Raw genomic sequence first — 16777 nt, forward strand, 5'->3', positions numbered from 1 at the left:
CTAATGAGAAAATTGATAGAATGGTTGATTTTTTGGAAGTCAGGTGTTTTTATAAGGAGGATCTTACAAATGTGTTCCTTTGTAAAGCTAAATAAAAAGTAAGGAATTAAGGGGATCCCTGGGTGGCTTAGCAGTTTAGCGCCTGCCTTCAGCCCAGGGCGTGATGCTGGAGACCCAGGATCGAGTCCTACATCGGGCTCCCTGCGTGGAGCCTGCTTCTTCCTCTGCCTGTGTCTCTGCCTCTCTCTCTCTGTCTCTCATGAATAAATAAATAAAATCTTAAAAAAAAAAGTAAGGAATTAAGAAGTTGTGTTTATTTAATATTGACTAAAGTTTTATGCTCTTGGGCAGTCCTAGAAGCACCAGCTTTTGTCTTAAATAGAATACAAACATACAGGTGACCAAGACGTTGGTTGTATGCTGCCCTATTGCCGCTCCTCATCTCCCTTCTCACTCCCAGTTTTCTCCTTTGTATGTAGTCTCAGGTCTGCTCCAGATACATTTTGGAATAAAATTACAGAGAGCTTTAGCTCTCTGAGTGAGTGAACATGGAAGAATTATGGACATTTTTTCACCTCTTGGAACTCCTGTACACACTGTTACTTTCTTTTTATCATAATCTTTCCCCTCTACATCATATAATACTCCTTTAGACTATTCCCCAGTCCATATAGTCTCTTGAACATCCTTTATCATGTTCTTCTAATTCTCATTCAGTTTTCTCAGACTACTCTCCATTTGGTAATGCTATCCATGAGTCAAACAATTTCCTCATGGCGACTATGTAAAGTAAAATAATAGCTACTGTTTATTGAACACTTGTGGCTTGGCAAGCATTGTTGTGTTTATTTATGATACAACTATGCCAAAGAATAGAAAAGCTGAACATTTTTTAGTGAAATTGGGTGGAGTAAGGAATGATCTCAGATCATACTCTACAGCTGTTAGGAGACACCTGGACTTAGCTGCGTATATGACCTGTCTTATTAACATTGTTGATCCTCTTGTTAAGTTCTGAATATGTGTGCCTTTGAGCCCCAAAATAATATAGTGGAAAAAATGGCCAGCATCGTCTAAAGCCCTTTGGAATGCTAGGAGTTTTTCCCTCAGAATTTCTCTGAAAGTTCTTATTTACCTCATTATTTAAAGTACTATTTTTTTGTAAGTTCAGGGGAGCGAGGCTGGGAATCTAAAATATGTAACAACAACAACAACAACAACAACAACAAAATATGTAACAAGATTCAAATGGGAATTTTTAAAGTTCCAGACCAGTGTCTTAAAAGTGGACTTTCACAGCACAAAACTGCTTTGGATGTCTATGACAGTAGTAGTTCATCACACTAATTTTCAGATGATTAATTTTCTCATAATCACAACAGAACGCTTGATTTTAATTTGACTTGTATGAAAGATGATGAATTTTGACTCTATGTTTTGTGAAGCTATAGTTCCAGCCATCTCTAGTATCTTTTTTTTTTTTTTTTCAGAAACAAGGAATATAGCTCCTCTTTTGTGTCTACTGATGATAGCCAAATGTAGAACTGTGTGTCTGTCTATGCAGAAAAGGCTGGTAGGAAAGCTTTTCTTCTGTGTCTAGCTTTATGAATGTTTATGTGTTCCTTCTTAAATTTTTTCTTTCAGGTCGTACCTACAACAGATCATATAGATACAGAGAAATTGAAAGCCAGAGAACAGATTAAATTTTTTGAAGAAGTTCTCCTGTTTGAGGATGAACTTCATGATCATGGAGTTTCAAGTCTGAGTGTTAAGATTGTGAGTACTATGATTTTTGCTCCAAATTAACTACTTTCTTCCATTCTTACCATTGTCTTAATATGGTATCATGTGAAGTATCACTTGTGTCTAGAGTACATCTTCATATCCACTATAAAGTTCACAAAATCTTGGTATACTCCTAAGACTTTAGTTTAGCAAAATACTTTCTTTTAAGAGGTGTCTGGCTACTTTGTAGTTTGCTTACTATTTAACTTGAATGAAAATTATGACTTAATTTTCACTGTTGAATGAAATATTATATTGAAAGGATCTGCAGACAGCACCATGGATGTTAGAATTTCAGTGCACCAGAAATAGCACTTCCATCTTCAGCACAAAGGCGGAAACCAGAAATGACATTTGTAAATTCCCTTCTCCCTTTGTATTCTTTTCTATCTGGAGGACACACCACTTCCATTTACAATGTTATTGGTAGAACATGTTTAAAAAGAATAACGGGGCACCTGGGTGGCTCACTGAGTTAAGCATCTGCCTTTGGCTCAGGTTATGATCCTGGGGTCCTGGGATTGAGCCCCATGTCGACCTGCTGGCTCAGTGGGGAGTCTGCTTCTCCCTCTCCCCCCTGCTCTCTCTCTTTCTCTCTCACTATCTTTCTCTCTTTCAAGTAAAATAAAATTTTTTAAAATCTTTTAAATAATTAATTAAAATGATTAATTAAAAAAAAAGTAATACATAGATCATTAGAAGTTACTTCTATGTGTTTACAAGTAGGTCATAATTGGGGTTCTAACACCACAGAAAAACTTCAACTGAGACTTTGTATTACATGCCTTATCCCTCAAGACCAAGCTAAAATGTCATGTCCTCTGTAAGGCACACAGCAGCTCTCCTAGGCAGAATTAAGTCTTCCTCTGCCAGACCCCTATAAATGCTTTTTTAAAACCCCTCGATTATAGCACTTACCATAAGGTCTGTCAAAGACAGGGCTCCAGCATCAGCAATTGTTCTTAGAGCATAATGATTGTAGACGTTGTGATTGAAATGATAAGGAATGAAAACAATAAATCAAAATAGCAATATGTTTTAAAGTCGAGTTTTTCTATACAATCACAATTTTAGAATTATAATGAACGTGTAAAGAATCAGTTAGTTTAGTTTCTTTGTTTTGTAGACAAGGCCCAAAAGTTTAGTTTATCTAAGGTCATGAAACTAATTAGGGACAGTTTTCTTTGTACCATCTGATATATATCATTATTCTACCATTAGATGATTGTTTTATTAGTACCTTACTCCCTTGTTCACCTATAACCCTCCCCTAATTTAGCTTTTGTCATTTAGATTTGTTCACTTTTCCAACTTACCCAGTCATGCACCTTTCCACTTGCCTACCCACTTACTATGACTAATTGACTATGTGGACTGTTCCTTATGAGTTCCTATATTTGGGTGCATTTGTATCCAAGTAGGTGGCTATTCCTTGGTGTATACAAGTGGGTAGTTATATGGGGAGCACATGTGTTTTTGTGGATGAAGGAGTTGGAGAGGATGGGCCTAAATTATGTTTGTACCGGAGTAATAGTGACTAAGTCTCAAACTGAAGGGTAACATCATCTTAACATGTTCTTTTTTTACCTTGTATAACTCTTTATTTTTTTTTTTACAAGATATATTTATTTATTTGATAGAGAGAGCGAGCGTGCACAGGTGCAGGGAGGGGCAGAGGAAGAGAGAGAATCTCAAGCCAACTCTGCACTGAGCTCATAGCCCCACGTAGGGCTCAATCTCATGAACCTTAGATCACGACCTGAGCCAAAACCAAGAATCCAACGCTCAACAGATTTCACCACCCAGACACCTTTGACCTCCCCTTGTCTTGTGTAATTTTAAAAGTTATGCGTGATAGGGTTTTATTTTAAGAATGCCTGGAATGATTTCATTAGAATAGTGTCCGTTTTGGGTTGGTTTCTTTCTAACAACCTAACCCATAGTGCTATAAATAAATGCCATAGCTCTTGGTTTAGTGGTAGGGTATGAACAGATGAAGTTCCCTTTATTTTTAAAAGATTTTATTTATTTATTTTAAAAGAGAATGCTTGCAGGAGAGCAGAGGAGGGACAGAGGGAGAGGGAGGGAGATAAGCAGACAGAGGAGCCAGAGGTGGGGCTTAACACAGGGCTCCATCGATTGCAAGACCCAGAGATCATGATCTAAGCCAAATCAAGACCTGGATGCTCAACTGACTGAGCCACCCAGGTTCCCCCCCCCCCCCCCCCCAAATGAAGTTCCTTCTATAGAAGCAAAGACTAGCCCGGTATATATAAACATAGTTTATGGTGGTGCCTGGGAAGCTAAGGAAGCAGAGCTTTTCAAGAAGGTCATGAAGGTCAGTATCATGCAGTAAAGAGATCTTAGAATGGGATGGTATCCACTAGACTAAAAACCTTGTTTATTGGTTTTAGCAAGTAAGATATTGTTATTCATGCTGGCAAGTGCAGTTTAGGTTACATGGTGGGGGGGGAGGGTGGTAAGTGAAAGATGTGGAGGTGGAGACAAACTTCCAAAAACCTTCCCTGGATGAAAAGAAACAGAAAATGTCTAAGAGAGGACAGGAGGTTGATGGAGGTGTGCATGCTTTTTGTTTTTTTAAATATGGGGAAGACTATCATGTTCAGGTACTCACAGGAAGGAGTCATTGTGGAGAGAGGGGAGAAAATGAATGGAGTGAGGTTTCAGAGGAGGGGAGTAAGAGGAAGGCTTCGAGCTGTGTGTGAGACACCGGATTAGAAGAACTACGGTCTTCTCTTCCTACGTGTCTTCTTTACTCTTACACTCAAAATGCTTCTGACATCAGATGTGTAGGTTTTTTCCTCACACCAAGAATTCTATGACATTAGTGCAGTGTCCTGCAATGTAACTTGCTGTCTACTTGGAAATAGTGTCAGATCCCACAGGTTAAGGGCTTAAACCCACAAGACTACCATCCCCAACCCTACCTCTTCAGTGCCAGCCATAAGTAAGTAGTAGGTTTTCAGATTACCCACAACTTTTGTCCATTTCTCTACATATTAGAGGTTTCCATGACCTCTTCCCTTTTTTTTTTTTTAAGATTTTATTTATTTATTCATGATAGACACAGAGAGAGGTAGAGGGAAAAGCAGGCTCCCCATGGGGAGCCCAATGCAGGACTCGATCCCAGGACCCCAGGATTCATGCCCTGAGCTGAAGGCAGATGCTCAACCACTGAGCCACCCAGATGTCCCATCTCTTCCCTCGGATTTGATTATTTGCTAGTACAGCTCACGGAACTGAGGGAAGCTGACTTATGTTTACCAGTTTATTAAAGGATATGGTTACAGAGATATAGACGAACAGCCAGATGGGAGATACATGGGAAGTATGGGATGGTCCCACGTGCAAGACCTCTGCCCATTTGGAATTGGCATACATTACTCTCCTGGTATATATATGTGTTCACCAACCTGGAAACTCTCTGAACCCCATACCATCAGGATTTTATGGAGGCTTCCTCACATAGGCATAGTCAATTATTAACTACATTTCCAGCTCCTCTCTTGTCTCTGGAAAGTGAGCATGGGAACTGAAAATCCAAGCTTCTGATCATGGCCTGGTCTTCCTGGGGACAATTCCCCGACCCAGGTGCCCACTTAGATTTGCTTCATTAGGACAAAAGATGTTCCTAAGTGCTCTTATCACTTAAGAATTTAAAAGCGTTTTAGAAGCCCTCTGTCAGGCACCAGAAGCAGAGACCAATATATATTTTTTCTATTATTTCACAGACACCGTGTTAGATACTTATCTATATTATATCATTTATCCTTACGGAAATTCTACACAATAAGCAGAAATGGAGGGTCAGAGATATTTAGTAACTTGTCCAAGATGAATCACAGTGGATCAGTTTGACTCTGCATTTGCTCATAATATTCTAGGATCTAGATCATGGGAGGAAAGAGTAGCCTTAGATAGAAGAGATGTTTCTTCCATGGTGATAGGAAGAAAGGGGAAACAGGATGTAGGTAATTCTGCCTCTAGTCTGTGATGCCCAAACCTGGAATTTTATCAGAATTACCTAGGCAGATTCAAGATTTAGTTATCCCTTAACACTATGGGACAAAGAATATTTCTTCTCTGACTATCCATAGTACAATTGCTGTATGCATGTTGACTAGAAAGCTGGGTAGACACGTGGAAATGGAGAGAATAGGCCAGGAAGGGTTTTATAGAGAAGCTGATCCCGATCTGAGTCTTAGGTGTATAAATTACCCAGTCAGACCAGGGAGGGACCTGGTAGTAGAACACACTGATACTGAAGTATTTTCTGAACTGGTTGTTTGTGAGAATTGCTAATAGCTTCAGGCTGTCACATTATCAGAATGAAGTAGGACAGTCATTTCCAGAGCCCTTGTTAGGTGCTTTCCACTGAAGCTTGCTTGAGGCCACTTAATTGGTCTTTTACAAAGAGTGTTTTCTGACTTAAAATCTACATTTTTCCCAGTTGCTTTCAGATAAAATGTGAACCATCTCAGATTATTTTTAGTTTAACAGAGCTCTCCAAGGAACTTCTAAAAATAAGTATAAAATTTTAAGGATTACTTTTTATCTTTCCCTGTGCCTAGGAGTTTGGGGGTATGGTATAAACAGCTGATCCTTGAACAGTGTGGGAATTGGGGATACCAATAATCCTCCCTCAGAAGTTGAAAAATCTTTGTATAACTTTTGATTCCCCCCAAATATAACTACTAATAGCCTACTGTTGACCGGAAGTCTTGCTGATAACATAAACAGTTGATTGCACATATTTTGCATATTATATGTGTTATATACTGTATCTTTACAATGAAGTAAGCTAGAGAAAAGAAAATGTTATTAAGAACATCATACGGAAGAGAAAATACATTTACAGTACTATACTGGTATTTATTTAAAAAACGGCATATAGGTGGACTCGCACAGTTCACATCTTTGTTGTTCAAGGGATAACTGTATAGATATCTTTCACTTTCAAAACCTTCTTGGAATCATCTGGGATAATGGTAATAATATTCATTGCCTTTATTTGGTATTTTAACCTTGGCCAGAAAACTGCTAAAAGCTCTTGTTTTAGAATTGTAAAGCTTGTTGCTTATGAATGTTTGGTTTTTCAATTTCCATAGTAATTATAAAACACTCTGAAAAGAAACGATCCTGAAATGTGGTAGCTACTTACATTAAGCAAAGTAACTTACTTTAGATTCCTGATATTGTTAGATGGAGCCTGATATTGTTAGATGGAGCCTGTTAGATGGTTGCTTTTAATTTATTTAATTGTTTCAGGGTTTGAAGTGTTTTTACCATCTTAATTTTTAATTCAAAACCTAGATAATTTTAATTAAAAAGAAAAATTCTTGTGGCACAGCTCCCCAGGGAGAAAGTAGATTTAGAGTTCTGTGCACCGTGAGGTCTGGGATGTTTTTGGATTTGCTTTAGTGAGTTTCTGAGGAGTTTTGATAATTTTGTGTGAGTGGTATTACCTATATCTAATTGTAAGATACTTCAGAAATTAATTTTTGTTTTGTTTTCTAAATTAGCTTCTTTTGTAATGTTTGTTTTTAGGTTAGGATTTTGTGTTCTAATACACTGTCCTTGATAGGGTTTACTGTTGATAGGACTCCTCTGACAAAGATCTAAAGAAAATCTATTTTCATGCTAATAAGTAAATTTTTAAGTTTCAGAGGAAATAAATTTCCCATCTCCCAAATACTGACAGTGCTATTATGTTCCGTAATGGTGTTTACAGCTAATGGTTAGTTCTGTTCTGAGTATAGAGTGAGGAGGGAATGTTGTCCGTCTTCTGCTTCTATGTTTTACTTAAGAATCCAAGAGTCCGAGTATGCCAGGTAGGAACATATCTTTCATTGCTGGGGCACAAAAATATTCCACAGTGCCTCTGCAGATGTAGCTTTTGTTGGAATGTAGTCCTATTGAAATGTCATATTTTACAGAGACAGAGCCTAAGAAATTGTTTCTTCCTATCCCCTGTTTTTATAGATGAAGGGAGGGAGACCTTGGGTGGTTTAGCTAATAATTTGCTCTAAGTTAGTGGTTCTCAACCTGATTACACTCATTGCTCCACTGTTGTTTTACCAAATACTTTAAGCACCCCCTCCCTTTTACTACCTTGAAATGAAATTCATAGATAATATAACCTACTTTCTTTCCAATAAATTAACATAATGTCCTAATTATAAAAGAGAAATAAAGGGAAATTGATTCAGAATAAAATATGTAATTTGGTATGTAAATGCATAATATGACTGCACTAAAGACATAAAGTCATCAGGGGCTTACATTTGCATAATGAATCACTGTGAATATGACAGCAAGAAGTGTAGGCTGGCAGAGGTGTGAGGTGTCAGTGATTCTCATAACACAATCACTGCCATTGGTGATGGCGATTTTTTAAAAAAATGGTGAACAACCCTAAAATACAGTTCCAAGTAAAGCCAAGTATAATCTGTCCTTGATTTACAAGGCAATTGCATTCCTGGAAATTGAGTGAATTTTGCATTTATATGTAAAATGGAATTAAATTCCAAGATCAGATCAATATAAATTGTTGTTTTGTTTTGTTTAACCCATATGAATGCCAGGTTAAGATATTTGGAAGTTTTGTGGGATGCAGGATTGAATTTTGTTTATAGGATTGTCTTGTGCATTTTAGAACATCTAACATCTCTGGTCTTAATCTGCAAAATATTGCAATTGCTCATCATTTTGATAAAAAACACCCTCAAAAATTTCCAAATATTCCCCTACAAGAGAACTATTGCCTTAAAATATACAGTTGAATTGTGGAAATGGAACTAGAACCTGGTCTTCTAATTCCTAGTCTCCCCTCTATGTGCTGAAATGATACTTCAGCTTATGTCCTGTGTTGTGCCCAGTGCGACTGTTAATAACTAATTTGGAAATCTGAAAAAATGTTACCAGTCTTTCCAATCTTTCCAGTAATTACAAATAGCACTCTGTCAAGTAATGATCTGCTTCCTGGTCAGTTTGTTGTGACACAGCAAGTGGTCACAGCTCAGGTTCTTCCTCCAAGATCTTCTTTATTCTAAGTCTTGCTTTTTCAGTCTGTTGTTGATAATCCTATCAGAGGGCAGTATGACTGAACCTTTTCCAGAAAAGATAGCTCTAGCCTATCTCATTAGCAGTTGCTAATAAGCACTAGCTACTACTACTAGCTACTTGTCTAGGCAGTAGGGACACAGTGATGGCACAAAACAGATATTCTCACTGATATGTTGCCTACAGTCAAGTGGAGGGACATGGGCTGTAAGCAAGTAAACCCACAAACAGATATAGCTATAAATCTGTTTATTTATAAGGAAGAGAAGATAATGAGAAATCGACTGTGATTATGGAATGGTAGGAAAGGCTTCTCTATAGAAGTGACATTTATACTGAGCTCTGAAGACAAGTGTTAGGTCTGGCAAAAGTGTGCCTTACGGTCCTAAGGCAGGGCGGCTTGGTCAGTTAAGCTTCGGCTTTCAGCTCAGGTCACGATCTCAGGATCCTGGGATAGAGCCCCGCATCAGACTCTGCACTCAGTGGGGAGTTTGCTTGAGATTCTCTCTCTCCCTCTACCCCCCACCTCCCACCCTCCCCACCCCTGCTCTCTCTCTCAAATAAATAAATCTTAACAAAAAAAGGTCCTAAGGAAGGAGAGCTTAGCCTGTGGCTGGTGACTGTCTAGGCAGTAAAGCCACTATTATTAGTGGGTTATCTTGTTTTTCCTTTATTCTTCATTAATACTGCCCTGTGCTTGTATGGAGTTGTAGGTAGTTCCCTGAATATATCTTCCTATTTGATGCCTCAAAACTTTGTATACCTACTTTTTCCTCTTTGTGGAATTCTCCTTCCCACCCCAGCTCTTCCTTCCATGGTCACTTTGCACTGCCTTCTCTTTCTCCAGCCAACTTAGGTACTTCTTTCTTTGAGCGCTTATTGAACCCGTGCATACCCCTGTTACTATAGCTACCACATCATTTTTCTCTGTTTCCCTCTTTGATAAACTTCCTGATGATTGGGATTGTATCTTTTTATTTATATAAATTCAAGACCTACTATAGTAAGAACTGGACAGTTAATAGACAAATATTTATTTATTAAATGGTCAAGCTTTTTTTTTTTTTTAAAGAAATGGCTTTTATTTTTTTTTTAAGTAATCTCTACCCGCAACATGGGACTTGAACTCATGACCCTGAGATCAAGGGCTGTATGCTCTACTGACTAAGCCAGCCAGGTTCAGCCAGGTTCCCCCAAACATTTTTCTCTTCTGTTCTCTTCTTTTTCCTTTCCTTTCCTTTCTTGTTTCTTTTTCTTTATTAAAAAGAGGGAGAGAGATGGTGGGGAGGGACAGAGGGAAAGAGAATCTTAAGCAGGCTCCGTGCCCAGTGTGAAGCCCAATATGGGTCTCAGTCTCATAATCCTGAGATCATACCTAAGCTGAAATCAGGGGTTGGACACCTAACCAACTGAGCCACCCAGCTGCCCCAAAATACTCTTTTTGAAGATCTAAAACACTATCCAGCCCCTCTTTCCCTGCCTCCAGGACCAACCTCATGCTCTCTGCTATCCCTGGCTTTCTCACTTTCTTCAATTGTGTACACTTGGAAAACAAATGTGTAGATATGACACAGATGAAAGATGTTAAGAACATATAATGATCTGATAAACCAGTCTTTGGCAGTATAAAATAGTACTTAATTGGTTGCACTGAAGTAGACCATTCCATTTAAGGTCTTTTCTCTTTATTTTATTTTTAATTTTTTTTATTTTCTCTTTATTTAATGTAAAGTGAGTAAGAGACAAGCAACGACAAAGAAATAGGTTATTTCATTTTGGTATTACCGGTGTTGACATTTACTGTAAGTACTGTCAGTTTTTAAAGTGAACATTGTAATTTGCACTTTGCTTAGGTATTTTTAAAGTCTTTTTTAACTTCAATATCTTTTGACCTAAAAAATATTTTTCTATTGTAGGAAATTGAAGCCAGGATGTTTATATTATAATACAATATATTGAGCCTTATTTGAAGCTATGACAAAGAACCTCTAGTTTAGAGATTTCTATATACTGCTTATTCAGCCTTCCTCTGATGCCTTTTTTTTTTTCCTCTGATGCCTTTGAAAAAAATTTATTTAAAAAAAATTATTTTCTTTTAGCAGAGTAATAACATTTAATTTTCATTAAAATACTACCTTACTGTTTTTTCAGAGAGTAATGCCTTCTAGCTTTTTCCTGCTGTTGCGATTTTTCTTGAGAATCGATGGGGTGCTTATCAGAATGAATGACACAAGACTTTACCACGAGGTACTTATTCTTATATAATGAATATACTGGTTGATGTTGGGCTTGTTCATGTTGTTTCATTGAGAATTTGAAATGAAATAATGCTTTATATTTTATGGCAGTCCTTCTAACCTTTAAGATTAGGTGTTCTACATTTACTGTTGACTGCCCAGGTAATGAAATATCACATCTTTTCTGAAAATTCTGTTAGCTAAAAATGTTTTCTAAAAGACACTCCCCAGTAGGGGATGTCTGATGCTTCTAAAAAAATCTCATGTATACTTGATCTGTGTTTAAGAAAACTGTCCCCTAACTCTTACCTTTATCTTATGTATTGTTTATATAATATCTTGATATTAAAAATACCAATCACATGGCCTCCTGATATTTGTATCACATAATCATTTTGGTAGTTATTCTAAAGTTTCAAAGCTCTGTACTTCATCTGTAGAAACTATTGACATACAAGGTTTTCAAAAAAGTGTTAAAAAAAAAAGGGAGGCTTAAACTGAGTCATGGAAATTCTTCTAGTAGCTTATAGCAGCCTGTCCTTTTGGAATGGATTTGTAACCTCTGATTTGGATCATTTAGAATGGTGAATTGGAGAAGAGATACCAGTGTCAGTAGGGCAGTGATAGTAACTGAACTCTCATAACCACCCTGTGAAATAAAAACTGTCATTATTTCTGTTTATAGCTGAGGCATCTGTAGCAAAGAGATTAAGTCACTTGCCCAAGTTCTACAGTTAATAGGTGGCAGAAGTGAGATTTGAACCCAATAGGATGGGGTTGAATTGGTGTTTTCCCAAATCCTGCTCTTGGGGATAGGTGGATTTTTTCCCTTGAAATAACATGGTAACTGTGATTTTTTTCTTTTTAAAAGTGGTACCAAGGTACTAAAGATAGACTGCATTTTTCTGCCTCAGAAAAAGATGAAATCTAAATTTTATGCTTTAAATCAACAGTATTTCTTAGGAATGTATCCTAAAAACATTCTCATATATAGTAATCCACAAATACTAATCAGGCAATTGTATATATTTTACACGCACACACACACGGATGTTCATGGCAATGCTATTGTTTAAAATAGCAAAAAGGAGAGAAGGAAGGAGCTTCATAAGGTCTACTGAATGGACACCAATATGAATTATTTAATTTACATCCATATAATAGGAAAGTATACATCTTTTTTTTTAATAAATTAATTTTTTATTGGTGTTCAATTTACCAACATACAGAATAACACCCAGTGCTCATCCCGTCAAGTGCCCCCCTCAGTGCCTGTCACCCATTCACCCCCACCCCCCGCCCTCCTCCCCTTCCACCACCCCTAGTTCGTTTCCCAGAGTTAGGAGTCTTTATGTTCTGTACATCTGTTAAAATTAGTGGCAGAGAGTAATACTTAACTGATGTATAAAGATATGCCTCTCAGTGTTGAATTTTAAAAAGTGAGTATGAATCTATATAAAATTTTGTATAGAAATTTCTAAATGTTAAGGATAGTGTTATCTATAGAAGCTGTGGTTGCTCTATACTTTTCTATTACCTGATTTTTTTAGTGAACATTAATCTTTTTATTTCCTTTCCTTAACATAAAAGATTAAAATATGTATGTATTGATTAAAATTTTAAGAGACTTTAATCTTGTGTGATTTTTCTTATGTTGAATAATGTTCCACCAAAAAACAAATTGTAATAAATTACTTTCTAAAACCTAACTTTGAAAAGTTGGAAATGAGAAAAATTGAAGTACCAAATATGTGACTTATTAAATAAGGAATTTGATAAGAATTTTGTAGAAATGGGAGAGAATAAAATTTGTTTAACCTTTTTTTTTTTAAACATGAGAATAGCCATGATTATGAAGGTAGATGATAATACAGCTGAAGGAAAAGATGCCATTCCAAACATTAAGTAGTATTAAAATCTCTTGCATTTCTCATTTGCAAATATACATATTTTTTCAAAGTAAAACTTGCTTGTGTTTCTCTTACATGGTAATTATTAAATCTGTTTACATATGATAATCACTGATTTACAGAGATTGGCATTAGTAATTCAGAATTCTTGGTGAGAATTTGTTATCTCACTGCAGAATTAGATATTCTTGTCAGACTCCATACTGCTTTTGCAACCTGTCCTGTTGTCATAGGCAGTTTTGTGTAACAGAAAGGATTTTGTAACCATAGAAATAGATTTATGCCAACCCTCTTTTATTTTTCAACATAGGCCGACAAGACCTACATGTTACGAGAATATACGTCACGAGAGAGCAAAATTGCTAATTTAATGGTACAGTATTTAATATCAGTTTTTAGAAGTCGACTTTTAATGTTTCATTTTGTATGTTTCCATCCAAATCTGTGTCCCTAAATTTTATCAATTTACCTAATAAGCCTCTATGGGATAAATCCTCCTGGAGCATAACTTTTCTGAACTCACTTTCAATGCAAAACCAGTTCCAGTTCCAGTTGGTATAGGTACCAGAACCATTATCTGATCTAATTTCCACATTTTATTCTGGAAAATGTGACTCACTATATGTCATGCAACTGTTTGGTGCTGGGTCTGCACCTGGGACCAGCTGGATGCTCTTTCCATTTAACACTTTGTCACCCAATAATTTCTACCCAGTCTATGTTTTTATTCTTAAAATGTGGTAATTCTATACCATACCTTGTTTTGGCCTAATTTCCTTTTTTTTTTTTTTTTCTCTCCTCTGGGACTTGTGAAGGGCTTCTACAAGTCTGTAGGATTCTATAATAGGTTGCTTCAAAAGTGATACCTTTTTACAAATTCGTTATTAATCTTTTTTCACTTGTAGTGCTTATTTCTGTATGGGTTAGGAAAGTTGCTTAGAGTCCACGGTAGACCACATTCTGGGCTCTATGTGAAGGCTACTGCTTTCTTTCTTTTTTTTTAATTTAAGATTTTATTTATTCATTAGACACACAGAGAGAGGCAGAGACATAGGCAGAGGGAGAAGCAGTCTCCTTACATGGAGCCCGATGCAGCACTCATTCCCCTGACCGGATCACACCCTTAGCTGAAGGCAGATGCTCAACTGCTGAGCCACCCAGGTGTCCCTGAAGGCTAGTGCTTTCAAGGTACAAAAGCAGGAGAGAAAGGGGATTAGATGAAGGTTTCGTAAAAGAAAATTTTTTTTAAAGTAGGTACCACACTCACATGGGAGCCCTGTGTGGGGCTTGAACTCATGACCCTGAGTTTAAGACCTGAGCTGGGACCAAGAGTCAGAGGCTTAACCGACTGAACCTCCCAGGTACCCTAAGATGGATTAAATTCTTAATACATCTATGAGAGCATTATAAATAACATCTCCCTATGAGCTTTGAGGGGCTCATTCAGTAAGAGGTCTGCATGATTCAGTAACAAAAGATACCTATTATCATTAGAAATACCTTATGATGCTCTGTTTTCTAATGTATATTACAGCTCATTTTAACATTGGTGTGCTGGGGTGCCTGGGTGGTACAATGGTTAAACAGCCGACTCTTGATCTCAGCTCAGGTCTTGATCTCAGAGTCATGAGTTTAAACCCTGTATCAGGCTTTATCAGCCTCTGCGCTCAGCATGGAGTCTGCTTGAGATTCCCTCTGCCCCTCCCACTAGTTCTCTCTCTGAAATATATAAATCTTTAAAAAATAAAATAAAATCGGTGTGCTTTTGAATGCTTGAACCAAAGCATTTCCAAAAAGTACCAGTGTAATAACTGAATATGTGCTAACCTAGTTTGTATGTGTTTCCTAGCATGTTTCACCTTCCCTCTTCACGGAACCTAATGAAATATCACAGTATTTACCGATAAAGGAGGCAGTTTGTGAGAAGCTACTATTTCCAGAAAGAATTGATCCCAACCCTGCAGACTCACAAGAAAGTAGACCTGTGGAATAGAATGTGCTACAGTATATATTCACCATGGAATTTGACTGGAGACCTTAGCTATTTGGAGGGGAGGGGTTATTTTTATTATGAGAATTAATGGCCTCATTTGTGTGCAGATTTTCTGTAGCCTTAAAGGAAAAAAAAAGAAAGGATTGTTCCAGGGAGGTTCACTCAACTGTTGTTTGTACTGTCTGTCTTCCAGTTCATATTCCAGATTTGTATTTTCTGGAGTTAAATTCGGATTTCTAAATTATTACAAAGTGGGATCTCACTGGTAGTGACGTGTGTATGTCTCTTGAGCAGTGGGCGCAGTCTGCACCCATCATGAAACACTGTTTCCGCCCCAAGGAGGTAACTGTAAATCACAGAAACACAGCACCTGCTGACTCTCACAGGATTCCTGCTCGTGCATGTTGATGTACCAGCTCTTTACTTTGGGCTTTTTGGTGTTTATTCGTACTTCTGGAGAGTCATGAGTTGCCTTTTAGGAAATTGATGTCATACTTTAATGATCTTTACCCAAAACAAATTTAAAAAAAATTTCCCCTCTAAATTTAAATTGGCTTTTGAAGTCTTTGAGAAAATTTCAGACACAGAACTGAACCATCCAGGGTTCTGGCAAACCGAAAGTGGTGTGTCCACAGAAACACCTGAACGTGCTTTGCCACCCACAGGTAGGATGTCAGAGCTGTCCTTCCTCCACCTTTAGGTGCTTTTTCTTATGTGTGGTTCTACTTGTATGGACATTTTTTTACTTCATTTTCCATGCAACCTTGGAATGAATAAATCCATTGAATATTGAATTTATATTGTTGTCTATCTAATTTATTAGCTAAATTTTGTCACAAGTGATTTTGGTATTTGTTTGCCTTCTGCTACATCACCTGCAAAGTATAGGAAATCAGGATTTTGTTGGCTTTAAGAAAATACATGGCATGTTCACTGTATATTAAATACACCTGTATGTAATGTTTTCTCTTAGGGCAGAAAAGTGTATATATTGTACTCAGCTTTCTGTTGTATTTTATTTGCCATGCAGATTTGAACAGAATAGACTCTTTATTCATACAAGATATAAGAAATGAAAAACTTGTAAGAATATTCATTAGTTGAAGTTTCTGGGCAACATCATTATATATATACTTAACTTGAATCAGTTGTCTTAGTCTCTGAGTCAGGTTTAGATTACTTATTTTGAGAATCCATTGTTTAAAATTGTGGGAAATTAAAAGAATTGACCTTTTTTATAGAGGATGGGAAGTTGATAGGATGAGTGTATTTCTGGAAGCTCCTCCAGTTTATTCCTGTGGAGAATACCCAGGAATAAATATTTGCCCATTGCTAAATAAGACATATGCTGTTTTATATTTATTTGTTCCAAGTGTCTTTTGTAAGAAAAGAATAAACAATAAGGAATTACCTATGTTTTGCTATTTCATTTATTTCAGTTTTTCCTGAAGCTCAATTTTAAAAAATGGTTTGGTATACTTTTTTCATTTGTGCTTTGTTTTGAACTTGGTCAGCATTATAGCCAGATTCTGCAGTCAGATTATCATAGAAATCTAAAGATAGTTCAGAATATAATCTCCCAGTGTAGCTTTTGGGCTCTTGTTCCTCTTCCTCTGCCTTCCCTAAAGCCAATACTTCTATGGATGTTCTAATCAGCCGGTGTTTGCTGTATGGTGGGTTGTTGTTTTTGAAAATAGAGATACCTGTCATTAGTATCATTCCGTTTAGTTTTTTTTTTTTTTAATTTTTTTTATTTATTTATTATAGTC

At 36.9% G+C, this 16777-nt stretch overlaps 1 protein-coding gene across 1 annotated transcript in view; it reads left to right on the forward strand.

The window, feature by feature from the left end:
* The window catches only part of TIPRL (TOR signaling pathway regulator), a 31756-nt gene extending 15338 nt beyond the window's left edge, over window positions 1-16418 (forward strand). Inside the window, exons 4-7 of the mRNA XM_026003348.2 lie at window positions 1645-1776; window positions 11020-11115; window positions 13326-13388; window positions 14865-16418. Coding sequence (XP_025859133.1) covers window positions 1645-1776; window positions 11020-11115; window positions 13326-13388; window positions 14865-15008 — 435 coding nt within the window. The 3' untranslated portion in view covers window positions 15009-16418. The remainder of the gene's footprint in view (window positions 1-1644; window positions 1777-11019; window positions 11116-13325; window positions 13389-14864) is intronic.
* The last annotated feature ends 359 nt before the right edge of the window (window positions 16419-16777 follow it).

This window comes from Vulpes vulpes, chromosome 13 (assembly GCF_048418805.1).
Source record: "Vulpes vulpes isolate BD-2025 chromosome 13, VulVul3, whole genome shotgun sequence".
NCBI lineage: Eukaryota > Metazoa > Chordata > Mammalia > Carnivora > Canidae > Vulpes > Vulpes vulpes.